General features: G+C 46.4%; 1 protein-coding gene across 1 annotated transcript in view; it reads right to left on the bottom strand.

The window, feature by feature from the left end:
• LRP5 (LDL receptor related protein 5) overlaps nucleotides 1-21,668 on the bottom strand; it is a 130,889-nt gene that overhangs the window by 63,397 nt on the left and 45,824 nt on the right. Inside the window, exons 3-5 of the mRNA XM_044682058.1 lie at nucleotides 4,787-4,984; nucleotides 3,440-3,636; nucleotides 2,878-3,009 (exon numbers count right to left, since the gene is read on the bottom strand). Of these exons, the coding sequence (XP_044537993.1) occupies nucleotides 2,878-3,009; nucleotides 3,440-3,636; nucleotides 4,787-4,984 (527 nt within the window). The remainder of the gene's footprint in view (nucleotides 1-2,877; nucleotides 3,010-3,439; nucleotides 3,637-4,786; nucleotides 4,985-21,668) is intronic.

The following is a 21,668-nucleotide window of genomic DNA, read 5'->3' as shown; positions in this document are numbered from 1 at the left end:
AAGGAAGGAAGGAAGGAAGGAAGGAAGGAAGGAAGGAAGGAAGGAAGAAAGGAAGAAAGGAGAGAGGGAGGGAGAACCATCAGGTCTTCGAGGAGGCTAGATGGACACGCTCATGTGGGAGGTGCCAGGCTGTGTCTACTTTGGGGAAGGGGGTTAGACTTGGTAACCCCTGAGGAGGCCCCTTCCCCCTCTGGGATTCTAGGGGTTCTGGGGCTTTGGAAAGGGGTCAGACTGCCCGAAAGCGCCACGATGTTAAAACCGTGATTTCAGTTTCTGCCCACGGGGCCTGAATTGAAAAACTTCTCTCTGATCTCACCATCTATTTGACTGCCTGTGACAAGCCTGCGGAAGGCTCTGGGTGGGAATCTTTCTCTTTTGTCTCTAAACCCTTCTCTTCTGTCCTGGAAAAGGGGCATTCCAGGCCCCGGGAACAGCCTCAGCCCAGCAGGAGGAACACAAGGAAGGGCTGGGCTGTGCTGGATGGCGGAGATGGCACTCATGAAGTAAAGTCTGGATGGCAGAAGGCTATGGAGGGGTTTAAATGTCAAACAGGGGAACCTGTCTGTGACCCTGGAGGTACTCCGGAGCCATGAAGGTCTCCTGAGCAGAGGATTCCCCACCGATCCCAGCAGGCTGCTGCTGCTTTTCTTTACTGAGGTCCATCCATGGGTCGTCTCCAGCCTCCAAGGGGAAATTTCACAAATGCTCAGGGACACAAACTCTCGGAGGACTGCACCCACGCGTGAAATGGAGAACGTTTCCTCCTGATTGGTTTGGGGGAGGGGGCAGGCCATCGGATGTCCCTGGTGTGGGGCCATCCCCGTCCCCTGCGACCACCGTCGGCTGTCTTAAAGTCACCGTCGGGGACACTGAGGGCTGCCTCGAGTCACGGAGCCGCTATGTCCGGGGCAGGAGGCTTCCGATTTCCAGCCGGCTCTGGGCCCACGACAGCGCGGGGCTTCTCCTCGGGCCTCTGATTGCCCAGCTTCGAACCCATCTGGGTGGTTCAGCGAGAGCAGAAAGCCAGAGCCTGGGCTCTGCTGCGGAGGACTCTCTGCATTTCCTTCCCTGCCGTTCTAGCCCTTTTGCCAGCCATCTCTGACACTACGCCAGGTTTAGCCAAAGAACAAAAAGGTTAACTAATGGGATGAACATGGCAGGCAGGCAGGGGAAGGCAGGCAGGGGAAGGCAGGGAAGCCTGGGGAAAAGGGGTTTTTCTAAGACTGGACCCAAGAGCCACTCTCTTATGTAAAACCAGAGGCCTCCTTCCAAGGCTTTTGTTTCTTCCAAAGGCTTTTCCCCCTTTGGACAGAAGCCCGAGACAAGTTTCTGGGCAGACAATGGAAAGGTACAAACCCAGGCAAAGAAACGCCAACCCAATTTACTTTCTGCCGGTGCCGAATGCCTTTGGCCGCCATTCCCACCGCTGCAGGCCATTGGAAAGGGCAACAAAAAGGGGCCGCCTTTGGCATTCTGGGACCCGACTTAGTGGTGGAAATGGCCTTCCCAGCTGTAAGGGGAAAGACGGCTCTTGCACATCCAACGGGAAATGCCTCCCTCACGGGCAGACAAGCTTTGAAAGCTCCCACCCGTCCCTGACTCGGAGGAGCGGCCGCTCGAGTCCCTTTGGCTTGGGAGGGAGGGGGCAGGGGAGCCGTCACCGAGGACCCTCCTGGCCCTGCAGGAGAGTCCTGGCTGGAGTAGGTGGGATGCAGGGGCTCAGGAGGAAGCCTGTCCATCCCCCGGTCTCTGGCCCTTCTCCCATGAGTGGAGATGGTCACCACCACAGTGGCTAATTCTGTAGTCTGACTTCTTCCTTTTACAGGCGGGGAAGCCAAGGCACAGAGTTTAAAGGACTTGCCCAAGGGAACACACACAGAGACGAACCAGGGCTGCATCCAGATCTCCTGGATGAGAAGCTCAAATTGGCCCCCAAAACAAGCAGCCCAGAGTCCTTCAAGCCCGAGCACAGCCCGACTCCGGCCTCACCGCCAGGGATGAGCAACGAAGGTCCTAAATGACCCCTCGGACTCTGAAAAGAGCTGCCCGAGCGACGGTACACGAGAAACGGCCAACAGGACACGCTGGGAAAGACTTCTATGAACGGATGCAAAGTGGAGTGAGCAGAACCGGGAGGACCGAGAAATGCTGGACTTTGACCAACAGTGAAGGACTAAAGATAACGCCGAGGAATTCACCTAAACATGCTCTCCGCAGCCAAAAAAGGGACTGTCGGAGTCTGAAGCAGATCAAGGCAGGCCGGCATCCACTCGATTTCCTTCCTTACATTATCTGATTTTTTTTCAACGTCTCAGTCAGTTTTATTGAATTTTTTCATTAAAAAAAAATCCTTATTGCATGGGATGGTTCACTGGGAGGGGGAAAATGTGGACAATGTAAAAAATGATACAGACAAAATTTATTTAAACAAACAAATGACCTCCCCATAGTCACACAGCTAGGAAGTCTGAACAGGGAACAGGCATCTGCCGCCCTGGGCCCGGAGGCTGCCCACACGTGTCCTCTAAAAACATGTTAACTGCTTAACTAGGAGCCAAAATGTAGACGTCGTGAAAGCAAAAGATAGCCATTAAAATCAACTTTTAAAAAGGAAGTGGGGGGCAGCTGGGTAGCTCAGTGGATGGAGAGTCACGCCTAGAGACGGGAGGTCCTGGGTTCAAATCTGGCCTCAGACACTTCCCAGCTGTGTGACCCTGGGCAAGTCACTTGACCCCTATTACTCTGAATCAACGTAGGTGGTCAAGGATGCGAGATAGAGCCCAGGGACCCCTCGGGTGCACTAAAGACCCTCAGACCACCACCACGGCCATCCCTCACGGACCCGGCCCTCGACAATCAGGGGGGGCTCTTTCTTACCTGCCTTACAGGTCTTGCCGTTGTCCTCCAGCTGCACCCCCGTGGGGCAGGCACAGGCATAGAAAGGCTCTCGTGGGGACAGCAGGCACAGGTGGGAGCAGCCACCGTTGTCCTCTTCACAAGGAGTGCGGACTGTAAGAAAGGACAAGCTGGGGAACCCGAGCTGGGCACACAGACTCTGAGCGACTCCCTCATCCCCGCGTCTTCGTAGGCAGACTTCCTCCTGCAGCCTCAGTTTCCTCATCCGGTGAATGGGAGAAAAGACCCTGTCCTAACTGCCTCCTGTGGAGAAGGGCCTCAGGAGGCACAGAAACCCCCGAAGAGCTTGTGGGTGGCTCTTATTCGATCCAACCCAAAATCACTGTGGCTAACACTGTTGCTCGTTCCTGGGAGAAGAGACACTCGTCCCTCCTGCAGAAAGCCCGGGAGAGGCGAGAGCCTGCCCTGCCCACAGAGGGCGGGCATCTGCCACCCTGCCACCCTGTGCCCAGGGGCTCAGGGAATGTTCCGATGCCAGGCTCGTTAGAGAAACAAAGCAAAAGGAAGGGGCGCGTCTACTCACAGTAGGGCTGCCTGTCTTGGCTCAACACCTGGATGTCCATGGGGGAGTACAGGGCCCCCAGGATCTCGCGCCTCTTCTCCCCAGTCCTCTTGTTGCAGGCATGAATGGAGTGTGTCTGCCAGTCTGTCCAGTACAGGGTGTCCCCCGAGAGCGTCAGGGCAAAGGGGTGGGTTAGGCTGCCTTCCACCACTTTTTGCCTACGTGCGTCAGATACAAGAAAGGAACACCATCAATTCAGCTGCGGAGAGCACCCACGGACCCTTCGTATGGACGGGCCTCTGAAAATGAGGGTGGCCACCCGCGAGGCCCAGATCCTTTTATGTCCAGCCAATAATGACCGGTGAGAGGCAATGGCTCAAGTGGACACCATCAAGGCCAACAAGGGCAAAGGGAAGTCACGAAGGAGATCTTTGGACCCATCGCATCGAGGCCATGGGTTTTTGCTAAGAATTCCCCAACACAAACTGACTGTGTGACCCTGTACAAGTCACTAACCTTTCTAAGTCTCAGCTTCCTCATTTAAACAGTTTTACTATGTCTGCAAAATTCAGATAACTAGTTGCATCAAGATATTTGGGAAAGGGGGCAGCTGGGTAGCTCAATGGATGGAGAGTCAGGCCTAGAGATGGGAGGTCCTGGGTTCAAATCTGACCTCCTAGCTAATGTGACCCTGGGCTAGTCACTTGGCCTCCATGGCCCACCCTCACCACTCTTCCACCTAGGAGCCAATACACAGAAGTTAAGGGTTTAAAAAAATTTTAAAAAGATATTTGAGAAAGTAGGAAAATGGGCGATGGAATTTTTGTTTTATCCAACATATGTGGAAAACACCCCAGAAACACTGAGTCCAACCCAAACCTGAATGGGAGTCCCATCTCCAACATCCACGACCAGTAGTCACCAGGCTTTAGGAAAGGGAGCCTACAACATCCCAAGACAGCCCAGTCCACTGGTAAATCCCTTTCATTGCAGAAAATTTTTCCTACATCAACTGAACTTTCCCCCTTTTCAGACTGCACCTGGGGATCGTCATTCTGGCCAAGAAGAACTAGGCTAACCCTCTTCCCACCTGGCAGCCCTACAAATCCTCAAAGACAGCTCTTCCAGGGTCACAAAGCAAGAGGCAGAAGAAATCCTGCAGACTGTGTAGTTCAGCCTCCTCTTCTCTCCTTAGAAGTGAGGAAACTGAGTCCCACGGAGATTACTTAAGTGCCTCGGCTAGGGCCACCCAGTACGTCAGAGATGGGACTTGAGCTGGGCCTTCCCACCTCCATGGCCACTGCACTAGCTGCCCCCTCAGACTTGTTAAACGGTTGAAAACAAACCCTGGAGCAAAGCAACGAATACCTGAAAGAGCCATCCAAGTTGGCTCGGTGGATGAAACTAAGCTTTGCATCTGCCCAGTAAAGTTTCTGCTCCTCGAGATCTATGGTGAGGCCATTGGGCCAGTAAATGTCCGAATCGACAATGATTTTCCTCACGCTGCTGTCCATCCCTGCACGTTCTATCCGAGGAGTTTCACCCCAGTCTGTCCAATACATATACCTGCAGAGAGGATGAAAATATGGTCAGTAGGAAGCCACCAGAGATGCTTGTCTCAGCATCAGTGACAAGAGGTGAAATGGTTGAGTTAAGGATGACAGGATTTAGAGCCAGAGGAACCTTGGACAGCACCGAGTCCTCCTTCGGAAATCTAGAGCCAACCAAGACCCCAGAGAAATGTTGGTCATTCTCCCATGGGAGAGCAGAGTATATGGCCCAGACTCAGAATGTCTTCGCATCAAAGACTGAGAGATAAAAGAGTCCAGCCTAATGACCCCTAATGTCGTTTTATTTTTTTAACCCTTGTTTTCTGTCTTAGTAATAATTCTAAGACAGAAGGGCGAGCGCTGGGCAAACAGGATTAAACAACTTGCCAGGGCCACAAAATTAGGCAGTGTCTGTGAGGCCAGATTTGAACCCATCCCCTCTCCAGGCCTGGCACTCTATCCACTGTACCACCGAGCTGCCCCTCCATTTTATTTCACCATACCTTTTTTTATTTTGCTTTTCTCAATTAGCAAGCATTTTTTCCTCTCCCTATCACTTCTCCCCAGAGGGAAAAAATACCACCCTGGTAATAAATATGCATCATCAAGGAAAACAATTTCCATTTAACCATGCCAAAAAATGGATCTACATCCAGTGTAGATCACCTCTCTATCCAGAGGTAGACAGCATGCATCTGGATTTGTCCTCTGGAACTGTTTGGTTACCGCATTGATGAGAGTTCTCAAGTCTTTCTAAGTCAATGAGTCAGTCAATAAACAGTTGATAAGTTCCCACTACGTGCCAGGCACTGTGCCAAGCTCTGGGAATACAAAAAGAAACAAAAGACAATCTCAGCCCTCGAGGAGTTTACAATCTAATAGAAGAGACAACATGCAAGCAAATGGGTACAAGTAAGATGTCCAGAATTTATTGTTAAGTTACTTTTCAGTCATGTCTGACTCTTGGTGACCCCAGTGGGGGTTTCCTTGCCAAACATACTGCAGTGGTTTGCCATTTCCTTTTCCAGCTCATTTTATAGATGAAGAAACTGAGGCAAAAAGGGTTCAATGACTTGCCCAAGGTCACATAGCTAGTAAGTGTCTGGGACCAGACTGGAACTCGGGAAGATGAGTCTTCCCAACACTGCCCATGTTTAGGATAGATAAGAAGTAAATAAAGTTGTTTGTATGTGCAATGTTGTTGTCATTATATCAACTACTCTGTCAAGTGGTCCTGCTCACTTGTTTCTGCATCAGTTCATATAATTCTCCTAAGTTTTCTGAAACCATCCATTTGATTATTATGGCACAAAAGTATTCCATTACATTCATATGCCCTATTGTTCAGTCAATCCTCAATTGAAGAGTCCACCTTTAGTTTTCAGTTTTATGCCACCTTAAAAAGAATCACTGTAAATATTTATGTATGTATGACTCCTTTTGCTCTTTCGTCAATTTTTTTCAAACCCATTTTACGGATAAGGAAACCAAAGTCCTCATAGGTCAAGTGACTTACCCATGTCACAAAGGTAGCGAGCAGCACAAACAGGTGTCGAGCCCAGACACTTAACTCTAGCTTTGGGGCTTGGGGCTTTTCAAAAATTTGTTATATGTTTCATTTTATATTTCAAATATTTACTGATTACTCCCACTCCAAGAGAGGAGAAGTCTCTTTAAAAACTAAATCAATCAAGTAAAACTAACAACATTCCACATCTGTAGCATACAAAGTCCTCCTAACAAAAAGAGACAGTCAAATAAAACAAATATCCTCAATGGCTGCATACAAAAATACATATCTCATTGGTACCTTCTGTTGGAAGGTGGACAGTAGCATGCATGGGCATTGCATGCATCATAGTTCTTCTAGATTTCAAAGGTGCTTGTCTTTATGGTGTTGTTATTATCTAAATTGTTCTTGTTCTGCTCACTTCCTTCTGCATCTGTTTAGACCTTCCATGTCTCTTTGAAACCATCCATTTTCTCATTTTTTAGCACTATCTTAGTCACATCTGTAGAACACAGCTCATGCAGTCATTCCTCAAATGTTTGGCATCACCTTCATATAAAGGTTTTTTGGAGGAGTAAGACTGCCATCACCAAAAAAAGTTGCTATATTTTTATACATACAGGACATTTCCCTGTTTCTTTGATTTCTTCCAAACATGGCGCTAGCAGGTTCAATGATCACACACCGCTTACTTTTCCTGTTTTGTCCTCCTTGAACATTTGATGAGGTCTCTAGCAGAATCTCAGAATTGCTTTAATTTGTCTTTCTCTAATTATTACCAATCTGGAGCATTTTTCATATGGTTATAGCTTCATATGGCGTGTATTTCACAAGGCTGGGTTTCTTCCCTTGAGAAGTATCTGTTCATAACCTTAGAGCATTTGTTAATTGGGGAATGATTCCTATTTTAATGCATTTTAGCCAGCCACATACACGCATTTCTTGGAAATAAGACTTTTAGAGTCCTACACAAAAATGGTAACGATATCTAAACCAAGGTGAGCAAAAACAGGGAAAGAAAACTATAAACTAATTTCCTTGGTAAATATTCATGCAAAAAATGTTAATAAAACACTAGCAAGGAGACTACAGCGATACATCACAAAGATCACATACTATCACCAGGTGGGATTATACTAGAAATAATAGGACTAGTTCATTGTTGGGAAAACTATCAGCATAATCAACCATGTCAATAACAAAATCAATAAAAATCATATGATTATGTCAATAGATTCAGAAAAAGTTTTTTTTTGGTTTTTTTTTAAAACCCTTGTACTTTGGGGTATTGTCTCATAGGTGGAAGAGTGGTAAGGGTGGGCAATGGGGGTCAAGTGACTTGCCCAGGGTCACACAGCTGGGAAGTGGCTGAGGCCGGATTTGAACCTAGGACCTCCCGTCTCTAGGCCTGACTCTCAATCCACTGAGCTACCCAGCTGCCCCTCAGAAAAAGTTTTTAGCAAAATACAACAGCCATTCCTTTTTAAAACACTAGAAAGCATAGGAATAAACAAAGTTTTCCTTAAAATTATAAGTGGGATATGGATATAGAAAAGCTCTAAAATCAAGAGCAAACATTGTCTATAATTGAGATAAAGTGGAAACCTTCTCTATTAAGATCGGGGGTGAAGCAAGGATGTCCATTATCACTATTATTATTCAATATTTTACTAGAAACACTAGCTATAGCAATAAGACAATAGTAATAAGAAAAGTAGTCATAAGTAATAAGAATAATAGTAAGAAAAGCAATATTAGCAGGAAAGCTGGATGGCTCAGTGGAGAAAGAGCCAGGCCTAGAGACAGGAGGTCCTAGTCCTTACCATTATTCTTCTTCTTTTTTAAATTATATTTTTTATTTTTACTTTGAATATTTTCCCATAGTTACATGCTGCATGTGCTTTCCCTCTCCCCAAACCCCCCTATCCCCTTTTAGCCAACGCACAATTCCACTGGGTTTTACATGTATTATTGATTAAAACCCAATTCCATATTATTGATAGTTGGACCAGAGTTATCGTTTAGTGTCTTCATCCCCAATAATATCCCCATCAGCCCATGTGTTCAAGCAGTTGTTTTTCCTCTGTATTTCTCCTCCCACAGTTCTTCCTTTGATTGTGGCTAGTTCTCTTTCTCATAAGTCCCTCAGCCTCCTTACCATTCTTCTGCCTTCAAACCAATACACTATATTGATTCTAAAATAGAAGATAAGGGGGTAGCTGGATAGCTCAGTGGATTGAGAGCCAGACCTAGAGACAGAAGGTCCTGGGTTCAAATCTGACCTCAGACACTTCCCAGCTGTGTGACCCTAGGCAAGTCACTTAACCCTCAATGCCTAGTGTTATATTGAATCTCTGGGAGCTTGAAGATCACCTTTGATTGACAAATAAGTCAGTTGGATAGAATGTTCCCAGGGAGTCATGCAAGAGGCAGGAGGAGGGGCAGTTGAGAATCCGGAGAAGGAATTCTGGGTTTTTGACCTGTGCTGAGGCTGGAGATTGGTGGATCCTGGTCTTGGAGTGAGAGGCTGCAACATCTCTCTGCAAAACTCTTCCTGTACTTAAGATACCGGGCCAACCTGTACCTGACCACCACCTCGGTGTCTGTCGCCCCTAGATATTAGGAGTTTCATCATCTAGATATCTAGGCTTCCCAGGGCCCGGGAGGGATCCGGAAAGTGGGCAGGAGACGAAGAGGGTGGAAAAGGGTGGAAATAACTCAACTGTAAGGCTGAAGATCTATTGAAGAAGAAGTCAAAATATCCCAACAGTTTACCTACTCTGATTTAGTCCTGGCCAGGCTGAACCAGAGGGAAGCTACATTGATTCTTCATCTGCCAGCAGTTGAGATTTCATTAGCGACCAGTAGAATAGGGTCTCCTATACCACAGTCCTTTACCCTTATCCTTCTTGTTTAATATAAAGTATAAAGTACCTTCCTAAAGCAGTGTCAAAGCTTGTTTTGGGAAGAGAGAAATCGCAGTCAGAATACAAGGCGTTATCCTAGCTAAAGATCCCAAATCAACATATCAATTAACCCCAGGTGGGTCCTGAAGGGATCTACCTCTTAGACCTGAAGGATCCTGCCTGGGCAACTGTTATAAGGGAGAGAAGGGTCAGCTTATTCTCTCTGTACATCAATTTACCATCTCAAATAGATCAAGAGACTCCCAATAATTATAACACTAGCTCTTATCACTCTTCTGCCTTGGAACCAATACATAGTATTGATTCTAAAGTGGAAGGTGAGGGTTATTAAAAATAAAAATAAAATAAAATAAAATGGAAGATAAGGGTTTTTTAAAAAGGTAATATTAGAAAGCAATTATAAGAAAATGAAATTATAAGAACAAGAAACAAAACTAGATGATGTGATGGTATAATTGGAGAATCAACTAAAAAACTAGTCAAAACAATTCACGATTTTGGCAAAGTTTCAGGATGTAAAATAAATCCACAGGAATTATCATTTCTTTGTACTAACAACAAAAACTAGCAGGAAGAGACACAAAGAAAAATTCTGTTTAAAATAACTATAGACAGTATAACATAATTTAGAACTTATCTGCTAAAACATTCAGGAAGCATATGAACACAATTATAAGACACTCTTCACACAAATAAAGGCAGATCTAAACAAGTGGAGAAATGTTAATTGCTTATGGATGGGTTGAGCCAATATAATAAAATGACAGTTCTACTTCAAATAATTTGTTACTAAGTATCATGCCAATCAAACTACCAAAGAAGTATTGGATAGTTAGAAACAAAGTATTTTATTTGTCTGGGGAAAAAAAAAAGGTAAAAATGCCAAGAGAATCAATGAGGAGAAAGTAAAGGTAGGGAACCTACCCATACCAGATTTCAAACAATACTAGAAAGTGGTAATCACCAAAACAATGTGGTACTGGTAAGAAACAGTGGTGGATTAGTGGAATAGATTAGTTACACAATTAACAGCAGTAAATGACTATAGTAAAATAGTCCAATAAACCCAAAGATCGAAGCTTTGGAAGCAACAACTCACAATTTTACAAAAATTGCTGGGAAGCATGAAGCATGTAAACAGGTTAAAAATGAATATTAATAACTGTTTAAAAAATTGCTGGGAAAACTGGAAAGCAATCTGTCAGAAAGTAGGCAGAGACCAACTGTATACCAAGTTACGGTCAAAATGGATATCTGATTTGGATATAAAGAGTGATATTTAATATTTGCAAGTTAGAAGACTTTAGAAAAAAATTACCTATAGAACCTATGGATAAGGGAAAAATTATAATCATATAAGAGCAAGAAAGGATCATAGAAAAGAAAATGGATAATTTTGATTATAGTAAGTTTAAAAGTTTCTGCACAAAAACAATGCAGACAAAATTAAAAGTAAAGCAGGAAACTAGGGGTCTAAATTTATAGCAAGTTTCTCTGACAAGGGTCTCACTTCTCAAACATATAAGGAACTGAACTAAATTTATAAAAATAAGAGCCATTCCCCTATTGACAAAAAAAAGTCAAAGGTCAAGAACAAACAGTTTTCAGAAGAAGAAACAAAACTATCTATGGTCACATGAAAAAATGCTCTCCATTATGCTTGATTAGAGAAATGCAGATTAAAACAACTGTAAGGTATGACCTCACATCCATCAAATTAGCTAACATGATGGAAAAGGAAAATGACAAATGCTGGAGGGGATGTGGAAAACTGGAGCACTAATGCCTGTTGTTAGAGTTGTGAACTGGTCTAACCATTCTAGACAACAATTTGGAACTACTCTCAAAGGACTATAAAACTATGCATACTCTCCGAGCCAGCAATACCACTACTAGGTCTCTATCCCAAAGAGATCAAATGAAAAGGAAAAGAATCTATATACGTAAAAATATTTATAGCAGCTTTTTTTTATGACAAAGAATTAGAAATCGAGGGAATAACCATCAGCTGGGAAATGGTTGAGCAAGTCTGGTATAAGATTGTGATGGAATACTATTGTATTATAAGAAATAATGAGCAGGATGGTTTAAAAAAAAGGAAGACTTATATGAACTGATATGAAGTGAAGTGAACAGAACCAGGAGTAGATTATATACAGCAACAGCAACATTGCAACAATAAGTAGCTGAGAAAGACTTATCTACTCTGATCGATACAATGATCCATGTCACTTCCAAAGGACTCATGATAAAGAATGCTATACACTTTCAGAGAGAAAACTACTTAACTCTGAGTCTAGATTGAAGCATATTTTTTCACTGTTTCTTTTTCTTTTGCAATATGGCTAATATAGAAGTATATTTTGTATGACTTCACATGTATAATAGGTATTATATCACATGCCTTCCCAATGGGTGGGGAAAGGGTTAGAGGAAGGAAGAGAATTTGGAACTCAAAATTTAGAAGAATCTACATTTTAAAAATATGAGACCTTTAGCAGAGAAACTTTTTGCGAAGATTCTTCCCAAATTCTAAATTTAATCTTTACTTTATTGGATTTGTTTGTGTAAGTCCTTTTTAATTTCATGCAACAAAACAATGCTTTTTGTCTTCTATGACCCTCTCTCTCCCTTGTTTACTCATGAACTTGTCTCCTATCTACAGGCCAAAAAGGTGAATTTCTTTGTGTTTTTCTAATTTGTTAATGCTTCCTTTTCCTAATATGTTCATTCCATGCCTGATTATAATTGAGTCAAGTATCCATTAGGACCTTAACTTGCTAGAAGGTGGGAGAGGTGATAGCCTAAATCTAGTTTCCTCCATAGGCTGATTTTCCACTTTTTCAAGCAGTTTTGGTCAAGTAATGAGTCCTCATCCCAGTAGCTTGACTCTTTGCCTTTGTCAAACACTAGACTACTAGATTTTCTGTCTTTTGTAAATTGTCGACAGCTAGGTGGTTCAGTGGACAGAGCACTGGGCCTGGAGGCCAGAAGACCTGAGTTCAAATTCAACCTCAGATACTTCCTAGCTGTGTGACGCTGGGCAAGTCACTTAATTCTATTTGCCTCAGTTTCTTCATCTGGAAAATGAACTAGAGAAGGAAATGACAAACCACTTTCTGAAAAAAAACTCCAAATGAGGTCAAAGTCAGGAACAACACCATCAATACCACTTTATATCCTTCAAATTTGCTGAAGTGTTTTTATTTGACTCTTGAGTTCTTAAGTAGACCATCCTCTACTATAAAGTGACCATTTTGTTTCTTCTTTATGGACACACTCCCTCGATTTCTTAGTGCTGTAGGCAGCATTTCTAGTCCTACGTCAAACTGAAGTGGTGACAGTGAACAGTCTTGTTTCACTCCTGATTTTCTAGGAGAGGATTCTCATTTATGCTTATTACATATAATGGTAGATCTTAGTAACTCTTCATTTTATTTATTTATTTTTTAGATTTTATTTTTTAGGAAAATTTTCCATAGATGTTCTTACTCTCCCCTCTACCCCCAACCCCCCTCAGTTGACACGCATTTCCACTGGTTTTTACATGTGTCATTGATCAAGACCTTATTTCCATATTATTGATATTTGCCCTGGGGTGCTCATTATGAGTCAATATCCCTAATTATATCCCCATTCACCCATGTGATCTGGCAGTTGTTTTTCTTCTGCGTTTCTGCTCCCACAGTTCTTTCTCTGGATGTGGGTAGTGTTCTTTCTCATAAGTCCCTCAGATTTGTTCTGGGTCATTGCATTGCTGCTAGTACAGAAGTCCATTACATTTGATTGTGCCATAGTGTATCCATCTCTGTGTACAATGTTCTCCCGGTTCTACTCCTTTCACTCTGCATCAATTCCTAGAGGTCTTTCCAGTTCACATGGAATTCCTCCAGTTTATTATTCTTTTGAGTAGCTCTTCGTTTTAAATGGAGATGCTTTCTCATTTGAATACAAGGTCCATTCATTCCTCTTTGAGTATTTTAACAGAAATCAATGTTTTCTGTGTCTATTGATCTGTTTATACAGATATTTCCATTTCTCCCTTTGAAATGGAATTGTTTAAAAGCCCTCTTTCTCGTTCTGTTCATCTGGATATTTTATATTCTTATAAATATTCATTTATTTAAGTTGTTGATTTATCGATCCAGTCAGTTAATTTCAAACAATCTCCATGACTACTTTTTTTTTAAATTTTTTCTTTTTAGAACCCTTACCTTCCACCTTGGAGTCAATACTGTGTATTGGCTCCAGGGCAGAAGAGTGGTAAGGGTAGGCAATGGGGGTCAAGTGACTTGCCCAGGGTCACACAGCTGGGAAGTGTCTGAGGCCAGATTTGAACCCAGGACCTCCCATCTCTAGGCCTGGCTCTTCATCCACTGAGTTACCCAGCTGCCCCCTCCATGATTACTTCTTAATTTGTAGTGCACTGAGCTTTTTTCATTCTGAATCCTGCTGATTTGGTTTATCTGTTAACATGAGCCTTTGGCACCCCACAACTACCCCTTCTTTGCTCTTCTTGACCCAATAATATTATAACCCTACAGAAATTTCCCCCCACCTCTTAGGATCAAGGGATCCATTGGTCTGGAAGATCCTTGAGAGCAGGTGCTATTGTTGCTTGGTCTTTGAATCCCCAGCACTTTGCATCACTGTACACAGTACTGATACACAGAAGGTGTTTAACAAAAAAACAAAAACAATCAACCTTGTTGGTTGATTGACTTATAAAACATTTAGTTCTAGCCCTCATTTTATTGCAATACTTTCCCTGGCCAACAGTGAGGAGGGAGGGGCTTAAGGAAGGTGCTTTGTTATACCAGAAGACATAAAAATGCCTGACGGATAGCCCATGTTTGCTCTTTCATTCCAAAAGAAAGCCTGGGCAACCGAGCTGCAGAGTTCCTGGTCCCTGTTCACCTGTCCATCGCTTCTACAGAGCAGACCATTGGGCTAACCCTTCTCAGTGCTGCCAGGCCCCCAAACTGCTCCTCGCCCTCACCTGCCTCCTGTTCTGAGGAGTCTGGTGACCTAGTGCCACTGGGCAAGTCATTTCACCTTAATCCCTTTTCTATAAAATGAGGATGAGCCTTGCATAAGTGATGGAGGCCCACAGGGTTGTGGGGAAGAGCCAAGGAGAGGAACAGACAGCTCTGTGAACCTCCGATTGTACTAGGAACGTGAGCTATTATGACTCTGGAAGCGTTTCACTCCTTAGTTCGTGTCTGGCGCACTTGTGAGGCTGCATACCCAGTTCTCCAGGCGGCACATCAGGGATCACCCTGACCCTCCCCAAGCCTGGAAGGCGGCCCAAAGGAGCGAACCAAGCTCTGGATACAGCCATCTGAGGGAGGGAGGATCAGCACCATGGAGAGCTCCTGCGCCAGCACCCAGTAGGGTCACAGGTGCTGAGTACAATCTATCAATAAAGCCTCCATGGAGGCAGGAGACACAAAGACAACAAAGGGACTAGTTCTGCCCTCAGGGAAGGAAGACATTTGTTACTATCTGGCTGTTCCCTTGTCCATCTCTTCATGATCCCGTTTGGGGTTTTCTTGGCAAAGACACTGGAGTGGTCTGCCATTTCCTTCTCCAGCTCATTTTGACAGCGAAGGAACTGAGGCAAACAGGGTGTGAAGTGACTTGCCTAGGGTCACACAGCTAATAAGCATCTGAGGCCAGATTCGAACTCGTGCCAAGGAGTCCTCCTGATTCCAAGCCATCCTCTCTCTAGCCACTCCACCACCTAGCTAGTGGGGACAGAACATGCTTACAGATAATTCAGACGTTAGAAAAAAGAAATACGGAGTCCTTTGGGTCAGAGGGTGGATATTGATGATCAGGAACTTCGAGAATCTCCTGAAAGATATGGGATTGGGGCTCAGTCTTCAAGTTGGGGAGGAAGACGCAATTCCAAAAGATGAAGGAAGGAAGGAGGAGAGTGCCTTGCAGAGCACAGAGAATCAATCCATCCATCAGCACTTATTAAGCACCTACTATATGTCACGCACTGAGGGAAGCAAAGAAGACAGCAGGCACAGAGAGGCAGACTGCGGTACAAGCTCAGAAGAAGATAGGGCCGGACTGTGAAGGGTTTTCAAAGCCCAAATCAGAAGCTGGCCTTTTATCCTTGAGGCAAGAAGGAGCCACTGGAGACCTTTGAGCAGGGGAATGGCACGGTCAGACCTGAGCTTGAGGGAAATTGCTTTAGCAGCTGTGTAGGGGAATGGCTGGGAGAATGGGGAGCCCGGAGGCAGAGGGGCCAAGCGGGAGGCTGTTGTCCCTGTTCAGGAAAGAGTTAATGAGGGACCGAATGAGGGTGGTGGCCCAGTGAGGGGAGAGAGGGGCCGCAAGTGACAGAGGTGAGGGAGGTGGATCTGGCACAGACTAGAAATGGAGGAGGGGGAAGAGGGGCGAAGAGGATCCCCCCCTCCGATGTTATAAAGCAGAACCTACAAGCAAGAGCAGTCCTACAAGCCAGATGCCCATCAAGCAGGCAGTTGGCCAAGCAGAACTGGGGCTCCAGAGGGAGATGAGGGCTGGAGATGGTGATGGGGGCTGGGAGGAGAGACATCATGGGCATCCGATGAAAATAAGTCCTGTGGGAGGTGAGGAGATTGCACTAAGCGAAAGAAGAGATCTGGGGACAGAGCCTCCCCCCACCCCACCCCGCCAAGCACAGGGGGAAGGAAATGAAGATCCAGAAGGAATGATTCCCACTTCACAGCTGAGGGAGCTGAAGCAGACAGAGGTCTAGGGACTTGCCCAGAGTCACACAGCTAGGACATGTCTGAAGATGGATTTGAACTCGGGTCTTCTTGACTGTGCCACGGCACCACCTAGCTCAAGGATGGCTAGGTTTCCTCAAACCATCTAGTCTAATCCTCTCAATTGACAAATGGAGAAACAGAGGTCCAAAGAAATCAAAGATGTAGGGCTGGAGGGACCTCAAGAGGCTGTTTAGTCCCTCTTTACAGAGGAGGACGCTGAGGAAATTAAGTGACTTGGCCAAGATAACACAAGGAATAATCAGTGTCACAGGTAGAATTTGGGTCCCTTCCCTCTGACTCCAGAGCCAGGGGCCTCCTTAGAAATAGGCAAACTAATCTGCTTGTCCCCCACAGTGGAGAAACAAGAACTTCTTCCCAATGAGACCCGTCCCAAAGTGGAGTGGGCTGACCTGAGAGGGGACCAGAACCATCCTCCCATTCACCATTAGACCATGATCTCCCTGAGGGCAGGGACTGGGTTTGCCTTTCTTTGAATGCTGGCACACAGTAGGCTCTTAATAAGTCCTCCTGGCTGCTACCCTTTGGGGATATTATCAAACTGGAGGAGATGCCTGGTCGGGCACAGGCTGCACTGGGCACTCCTAAGGGCTCTCCCAGCTGTGAGTTTGGTGCCCAGGCAAAGAAGAAGCAGTGTGAAAAACTCCTAGAAAATCAACTAAGAAGCTTGTAGAAATAATCAACAACTTTAGCAAAGTTGCAGGATACAAAATAAATGCACATAAATCATCAGCATTTCTATATATTTCCAACACACTAGAGCAGCAAGAAGTAGAAAGAGAAACACCATTTAAAATCACCCTAGACAATACATAGGAATCTGTCTACCAAAACAAACACAGGAATTATACAAAAACAACTTCAAAACACTTTCCAAACAATTAAAACTAGATCTAAACAATTGGAAAAACATTGATTGCTCATGGGTAGGACGAGCTAACATAATAAAAATGACCATTCTACCCAAATTAATTTACCCATTTAGCACCATACCTATCAAACTACCAAAAAACTTTTTTACTGAATTAGGAAAAACTATAACAAAGTTCATCTGGAATAACAAAAGATCAAGAATATTAAGAGAAATAATGAAAAAAAAAACGTGAAGGAAGGGGGCCTGGCAGTGCCAGATATTAAACTATACTATAAAGCAGCAGTCACCAAAACAATATGGTACTGGCTAAGTGACAGAAGGGAGGATCAGTGGAATAGACTTGGGGTTAATGACATCAGCAAGACAGTGTTTGATAAACACAAAGAGCCCAACTTTTGGGACAAAAATCCACCATTTGACAAAAACTGCTGGGAAATTTGGAAAACAATATGGGAGAGATTAGGCTTAACTCAACATCTCACACCCTACATACACCAAGATAAATTCAGAATGGGTGAAAGACTTGAATATAAAGAGGGAAACTATAAATAAGTTAAGTGAACACAAAATAGTATACCTGTCAGATTTCTGGGAAAGGAAAGACTTTAAAACCAAGTAACAGTTAAAGAAAATTACAAAATGTAAAATAAATAATTTTGATTATATTAAATTAAAAAGCTTTTGTACAAACAAAAACAATGCAACCAAAATCAGAAGGGAAACAACAAACTGGGAAAAAATCTTTATAATAAAAAACTCTGACAGGGGTCTAATTACTCAAATATACAAGGAGTTAAATCAATTGTATAAAAAAATCAAGCTATTCCCCAATCAATAAATGGGCAAGGGACATAAATAGGCAATTTTCATATAAAGAAATCAAAAGTATCAATAAGCACATGAGAAAGTGTTCTAAATCTCTAATAATTAGAGAAATGCAAATCAAAACAACTCTGAGGTATCACCTCACAACTAGCAGATTGGCTAAAATGAAAGAAGGGGAGAGTAATGAATGCTGGAGGGGATGTGGCCAAATTGGGACATTAATGCATTGCTGGTGGAGTTGTGAACTGATCCAACCATTCTGGCTGGCAATTTGGAACTATGCTCAAAGGGCTATAAAAGACTGCCTGCCCTTTGATCCAGCCATACCATTGTTGGGTTTGTACCCCAAAGAGATCATAGATAAACAGACTTGTATGAAAATATTTATAGCTGTGCTTTTTGTGGCGGCAAAAAACTGGAAAATGAGGGGATGACCTTCAATTGGGGAATGGCTGAACAAATTATGTTATCTGCTGGTGATGGAATACTATTGTGCTCAAAGGAATAATAAACTGGAGGAATTCCATGTGAACAGGAACGACCTCCAGGAACTGATGCAGAGTGAAAGGAGCAGAGCCAGAAGAACATTGTACACAGAGACAGATACACTGTGGTAAAACCGAATGTAATGGACGTCTGTACTAGCAGCAATGCAATGACCCAGGACAATTCTGAGGGATTTATGGAAAAGATGCTACCCACATTCAGAGGAAGAACTGCAGGAGAGGAAACAGAAGACAAACAACCCCTTGAACACATGGGCTGAGGCGGACATGATTGGGGATGTAGACTCGAAACTACCACATCAAGGCAACTATCAACAATTTGGAAATAAGTCTTGATCGATGACACATGATAAAACCAGTGGAAATGCGCATCGGCCATGGGTGGGGGGAGTTGGGGGGTGAAGGGGAAAGGAGGAGCATGAATCATGTAACCATGTTAACTTTTCTAAAAGATAAAAATTATTAAATAAAAAAAAAGAAGCAGTGTGGGACTTTGTGTCAGCAAATTGGGGGCAAAATCTCCTTCTGCTGCTTCTCAGCTGTGACCTCTCTCTCCAGGGCTCAGAGTCCAGCCAGATGGCCTCAGAGGACAGCCCTGCTCTGGGCTTCAGGCCTTCATCTCTAAAGTGGAGGTTCTGCCGCTCAGCCTCCCTCCAGGACAAAGAAGAGAGGAGAGACTGGAGAGCGGGGGGTGCCCATCAGCCTGCTTCCTCTGCCCAGAGGAGACTGGAAGGGAAGCGAGGCGGCTTTTTTCTGCCCAGACCGGAGGCCCAATCTGAGCCCAGGGACAGGCATGCTCGGGCTGAGCCCAAGACCAGAAAAATGTGAGCTCCCTGGACTTTGGCTCCAGCCGGCTTCACATTCCTTCGGCCCCTGTTGCATAACAGATGCCTGTGGGTTCCCGTCGGTGGGAGCCTCAGGCGGGAACCCGTCTGCAGGGGCAGAGCAGGCTGGCCCAACAGATGGCACGGAGGAAGGTCGACCGCTGAAGACAACCTTCCTGGAGGGAGCAGGCTGGCACTACGGGCCCTGCCCAGGGCCCGAGTTATTTTGGGGCCTTGACATTTTGAGTTGGGAGGAGAGGCTTGGGTTTCAGCCTGTTGTTGATCTGAACCTGGGAGCAGCAGCGGCTCAGCTGAGGACCGCAGCAGGCCCTGGCCAAGGCCCTGGCTCAGGCTGGTGGACAGTGTGCAGAGAGAACTCCGGCCCAGAAGAGGCCTCCGGAGCCCAGACCCCGAGTCCTCCCTCCCAGGAATGGCCCAGAAGGACACGACGTCTATGACAACCAAGCCCTCGAGCATGATGGGGAAAAAGGACCCCCCGAACCCCATTCCAGGCCTACCTTCACTTTACACCCCGCCAGAAGGGAGGGAGGGAAGGAGAGGGAAGCAAGAGGCCGAGAAGCCTCTGGAAGTTTCCCAGGTGCTCCAGGGCTTGTTGGGGGGATTTGCCGAGGATGGAGAAGGGTAGCGGGCGAAGGGGCTTCCCCAGGCCGTCTTGCACTTAATCTCTAAAGATCGTCCCCTGCTTGGACGTTTCTCCTGACCGAACACGAGTCCCCGGAGGCCAGGGCGGCTTTGCTTCGGTCTCTGCATCCCCAGCACCGCCCCTGCCTCACCCCTGCCGATTCTCGGAGATGCCAAACTCTCGGCCTCTTCGGAGCTCTGATGCCATCAGAGAGACCTCAGAGGTCCTGTGGGCCACCTCCCTCACTTTACAGCCTGGGAAACTGAGGCAGGACAAGGCCCCAGTGTGTCCGAGGTCCCAAAGATGATGGAGTCACACTCAGACTAATCTCCAATCTAGCGTTCATGCTCTGAAGCCGCCTCCACTCTGAGCTTGTGACTCTGGGGCTGGGGAGAGCTCCAGGCGCAGAGGCCACCCGCTGGCCAAGAATGGCCCCAGGCCATCCCCAGGAAGGGCGTCTACACTGAGGGGGGCCCAGCCGTGCTCCAGGAAGGATGTCCCCCCCCAACCTTCCCTGTAAGCCTCCGTGTCCCTCTTCGCCCCTTTTACCTCGCTGTTCTTGGTTCTGCCTGTGGGGCCCAAACAGAACCCGTCCAATCCCTCTTTCATGGGAGAGACCTCGCGGCCTCCTCCCTGCCTCAGCCTCCCCGTTCCCTTCGTCCTCTGTAGAGCAGGCAGAGCCAGCCTTTCTCCGCCCTCAGGCGGCCTCCTCGGGTCCCTCTTTGGCCACGGACCACCCCCCCTCCCCCAGAGAGCTCGGGCCGTGGGGCCGCCCTGCTGGGCCGCGTGTCCAGGGAAGCGGCTTCTCCTTCCGAAGCCCAGACGCTCCCCTCCTCGCCTCCAAAGGCTCCGGCTGGCCAAGGGCCTGCGAGCTCGTCCCTGCGAAGCCCCCCAGCTGCCGGGGAGGTGGGCCCTCGGGGCCCCTTTTCCAGATAAAGAACTTCCCTTCGCTTCAGGAAAATAAGGCGCATCAGCGAGGCCGGCCAGCCCGGCTCAGCCCCGACCTTCCCCGCCAGAAGCATCCATTTAAAGGTGGAGGCGGGGGCAGAGGCAAGGGAAAGGCGGCCAGCAGAGCCGGCTTCTCCCACGGCTGTGGGGCCTGGCTGCGTGGAGCAATGGCGTGTTTTACGTTTATAAACGGGAGGGAGGCGGCCGGCACGTCCTCACTCACGTCGGGTCTCCCCGGCACATTTTGGTCCTTCTCCAGCTACTTCCACCTTTTCCCTTCTTCCCGCATCAGGGATCTGTGCCGGCCCTGCTGTTTGGGGGGGCCCACAGAAGCCCTCAAACACGGAGTGTGGGCGCCCCCCCCTCTGCCCCTCCCACCCGCTCCCCCAGACCCAGCCGAACGGAGGAAGGTCACACACACGCAGAGGTCAGGCTGGGATTGTGAAACAAGTTCTGGGGAAAATCCTGGACAGAAGAGGCCGTCGAGGCCGCCCACGTCACTGTGGGCTCCCTTTAAGGAGGTGCCACGGGGGCAGCCAGGGGCTCAGTGGACTGAGAACCAGGCCAGGAAACAGGAGGTCCTGAGTTCAAATTTGGTCACCAATCCTCCCTAGCTGTGTGATCCTGAGCAAGTCATTTAACCCCCCTCGCTTAGCCCTCACGGGGCTGATTCTAGGCTGGAAGGAAGGTCTGTCCTTTCTCAGAAGCTTGGGTGGGGCGACCTCTCGGACCCAGGAGCCTCCCTTCCCCCCCACCTCTCGGACCCAGGAGCCTCCCTTCCCCCCCCCCTCAGACCCAGGAGCCTCCCTTCCCCCCCACCTCTCGGTCTGGGAGCCTCCCTTCCCCCCCACCTCTCGG

This window comes from Gracilinanus agilis, chromosome 6, assembly GCF_016433145.1.
Source record: "Gracilinanus agilis isolate LMUSP501 chromosome 6, AgileGrace, whole genome shotgun sequence".
In the NCBI taxonomy this organism is placed as follows: domain Eukaryota; kingdom Metazoa; phylum Chordata; class Mammalia; order Didelphimorphia; family Didelphidae; genus Gracilinanus; species Gracilinanus agilis.
Note: the sequence above shows the minus strand (reverse complement) of the source record. Positions and strands in the feature narration are given on the sequence as shown.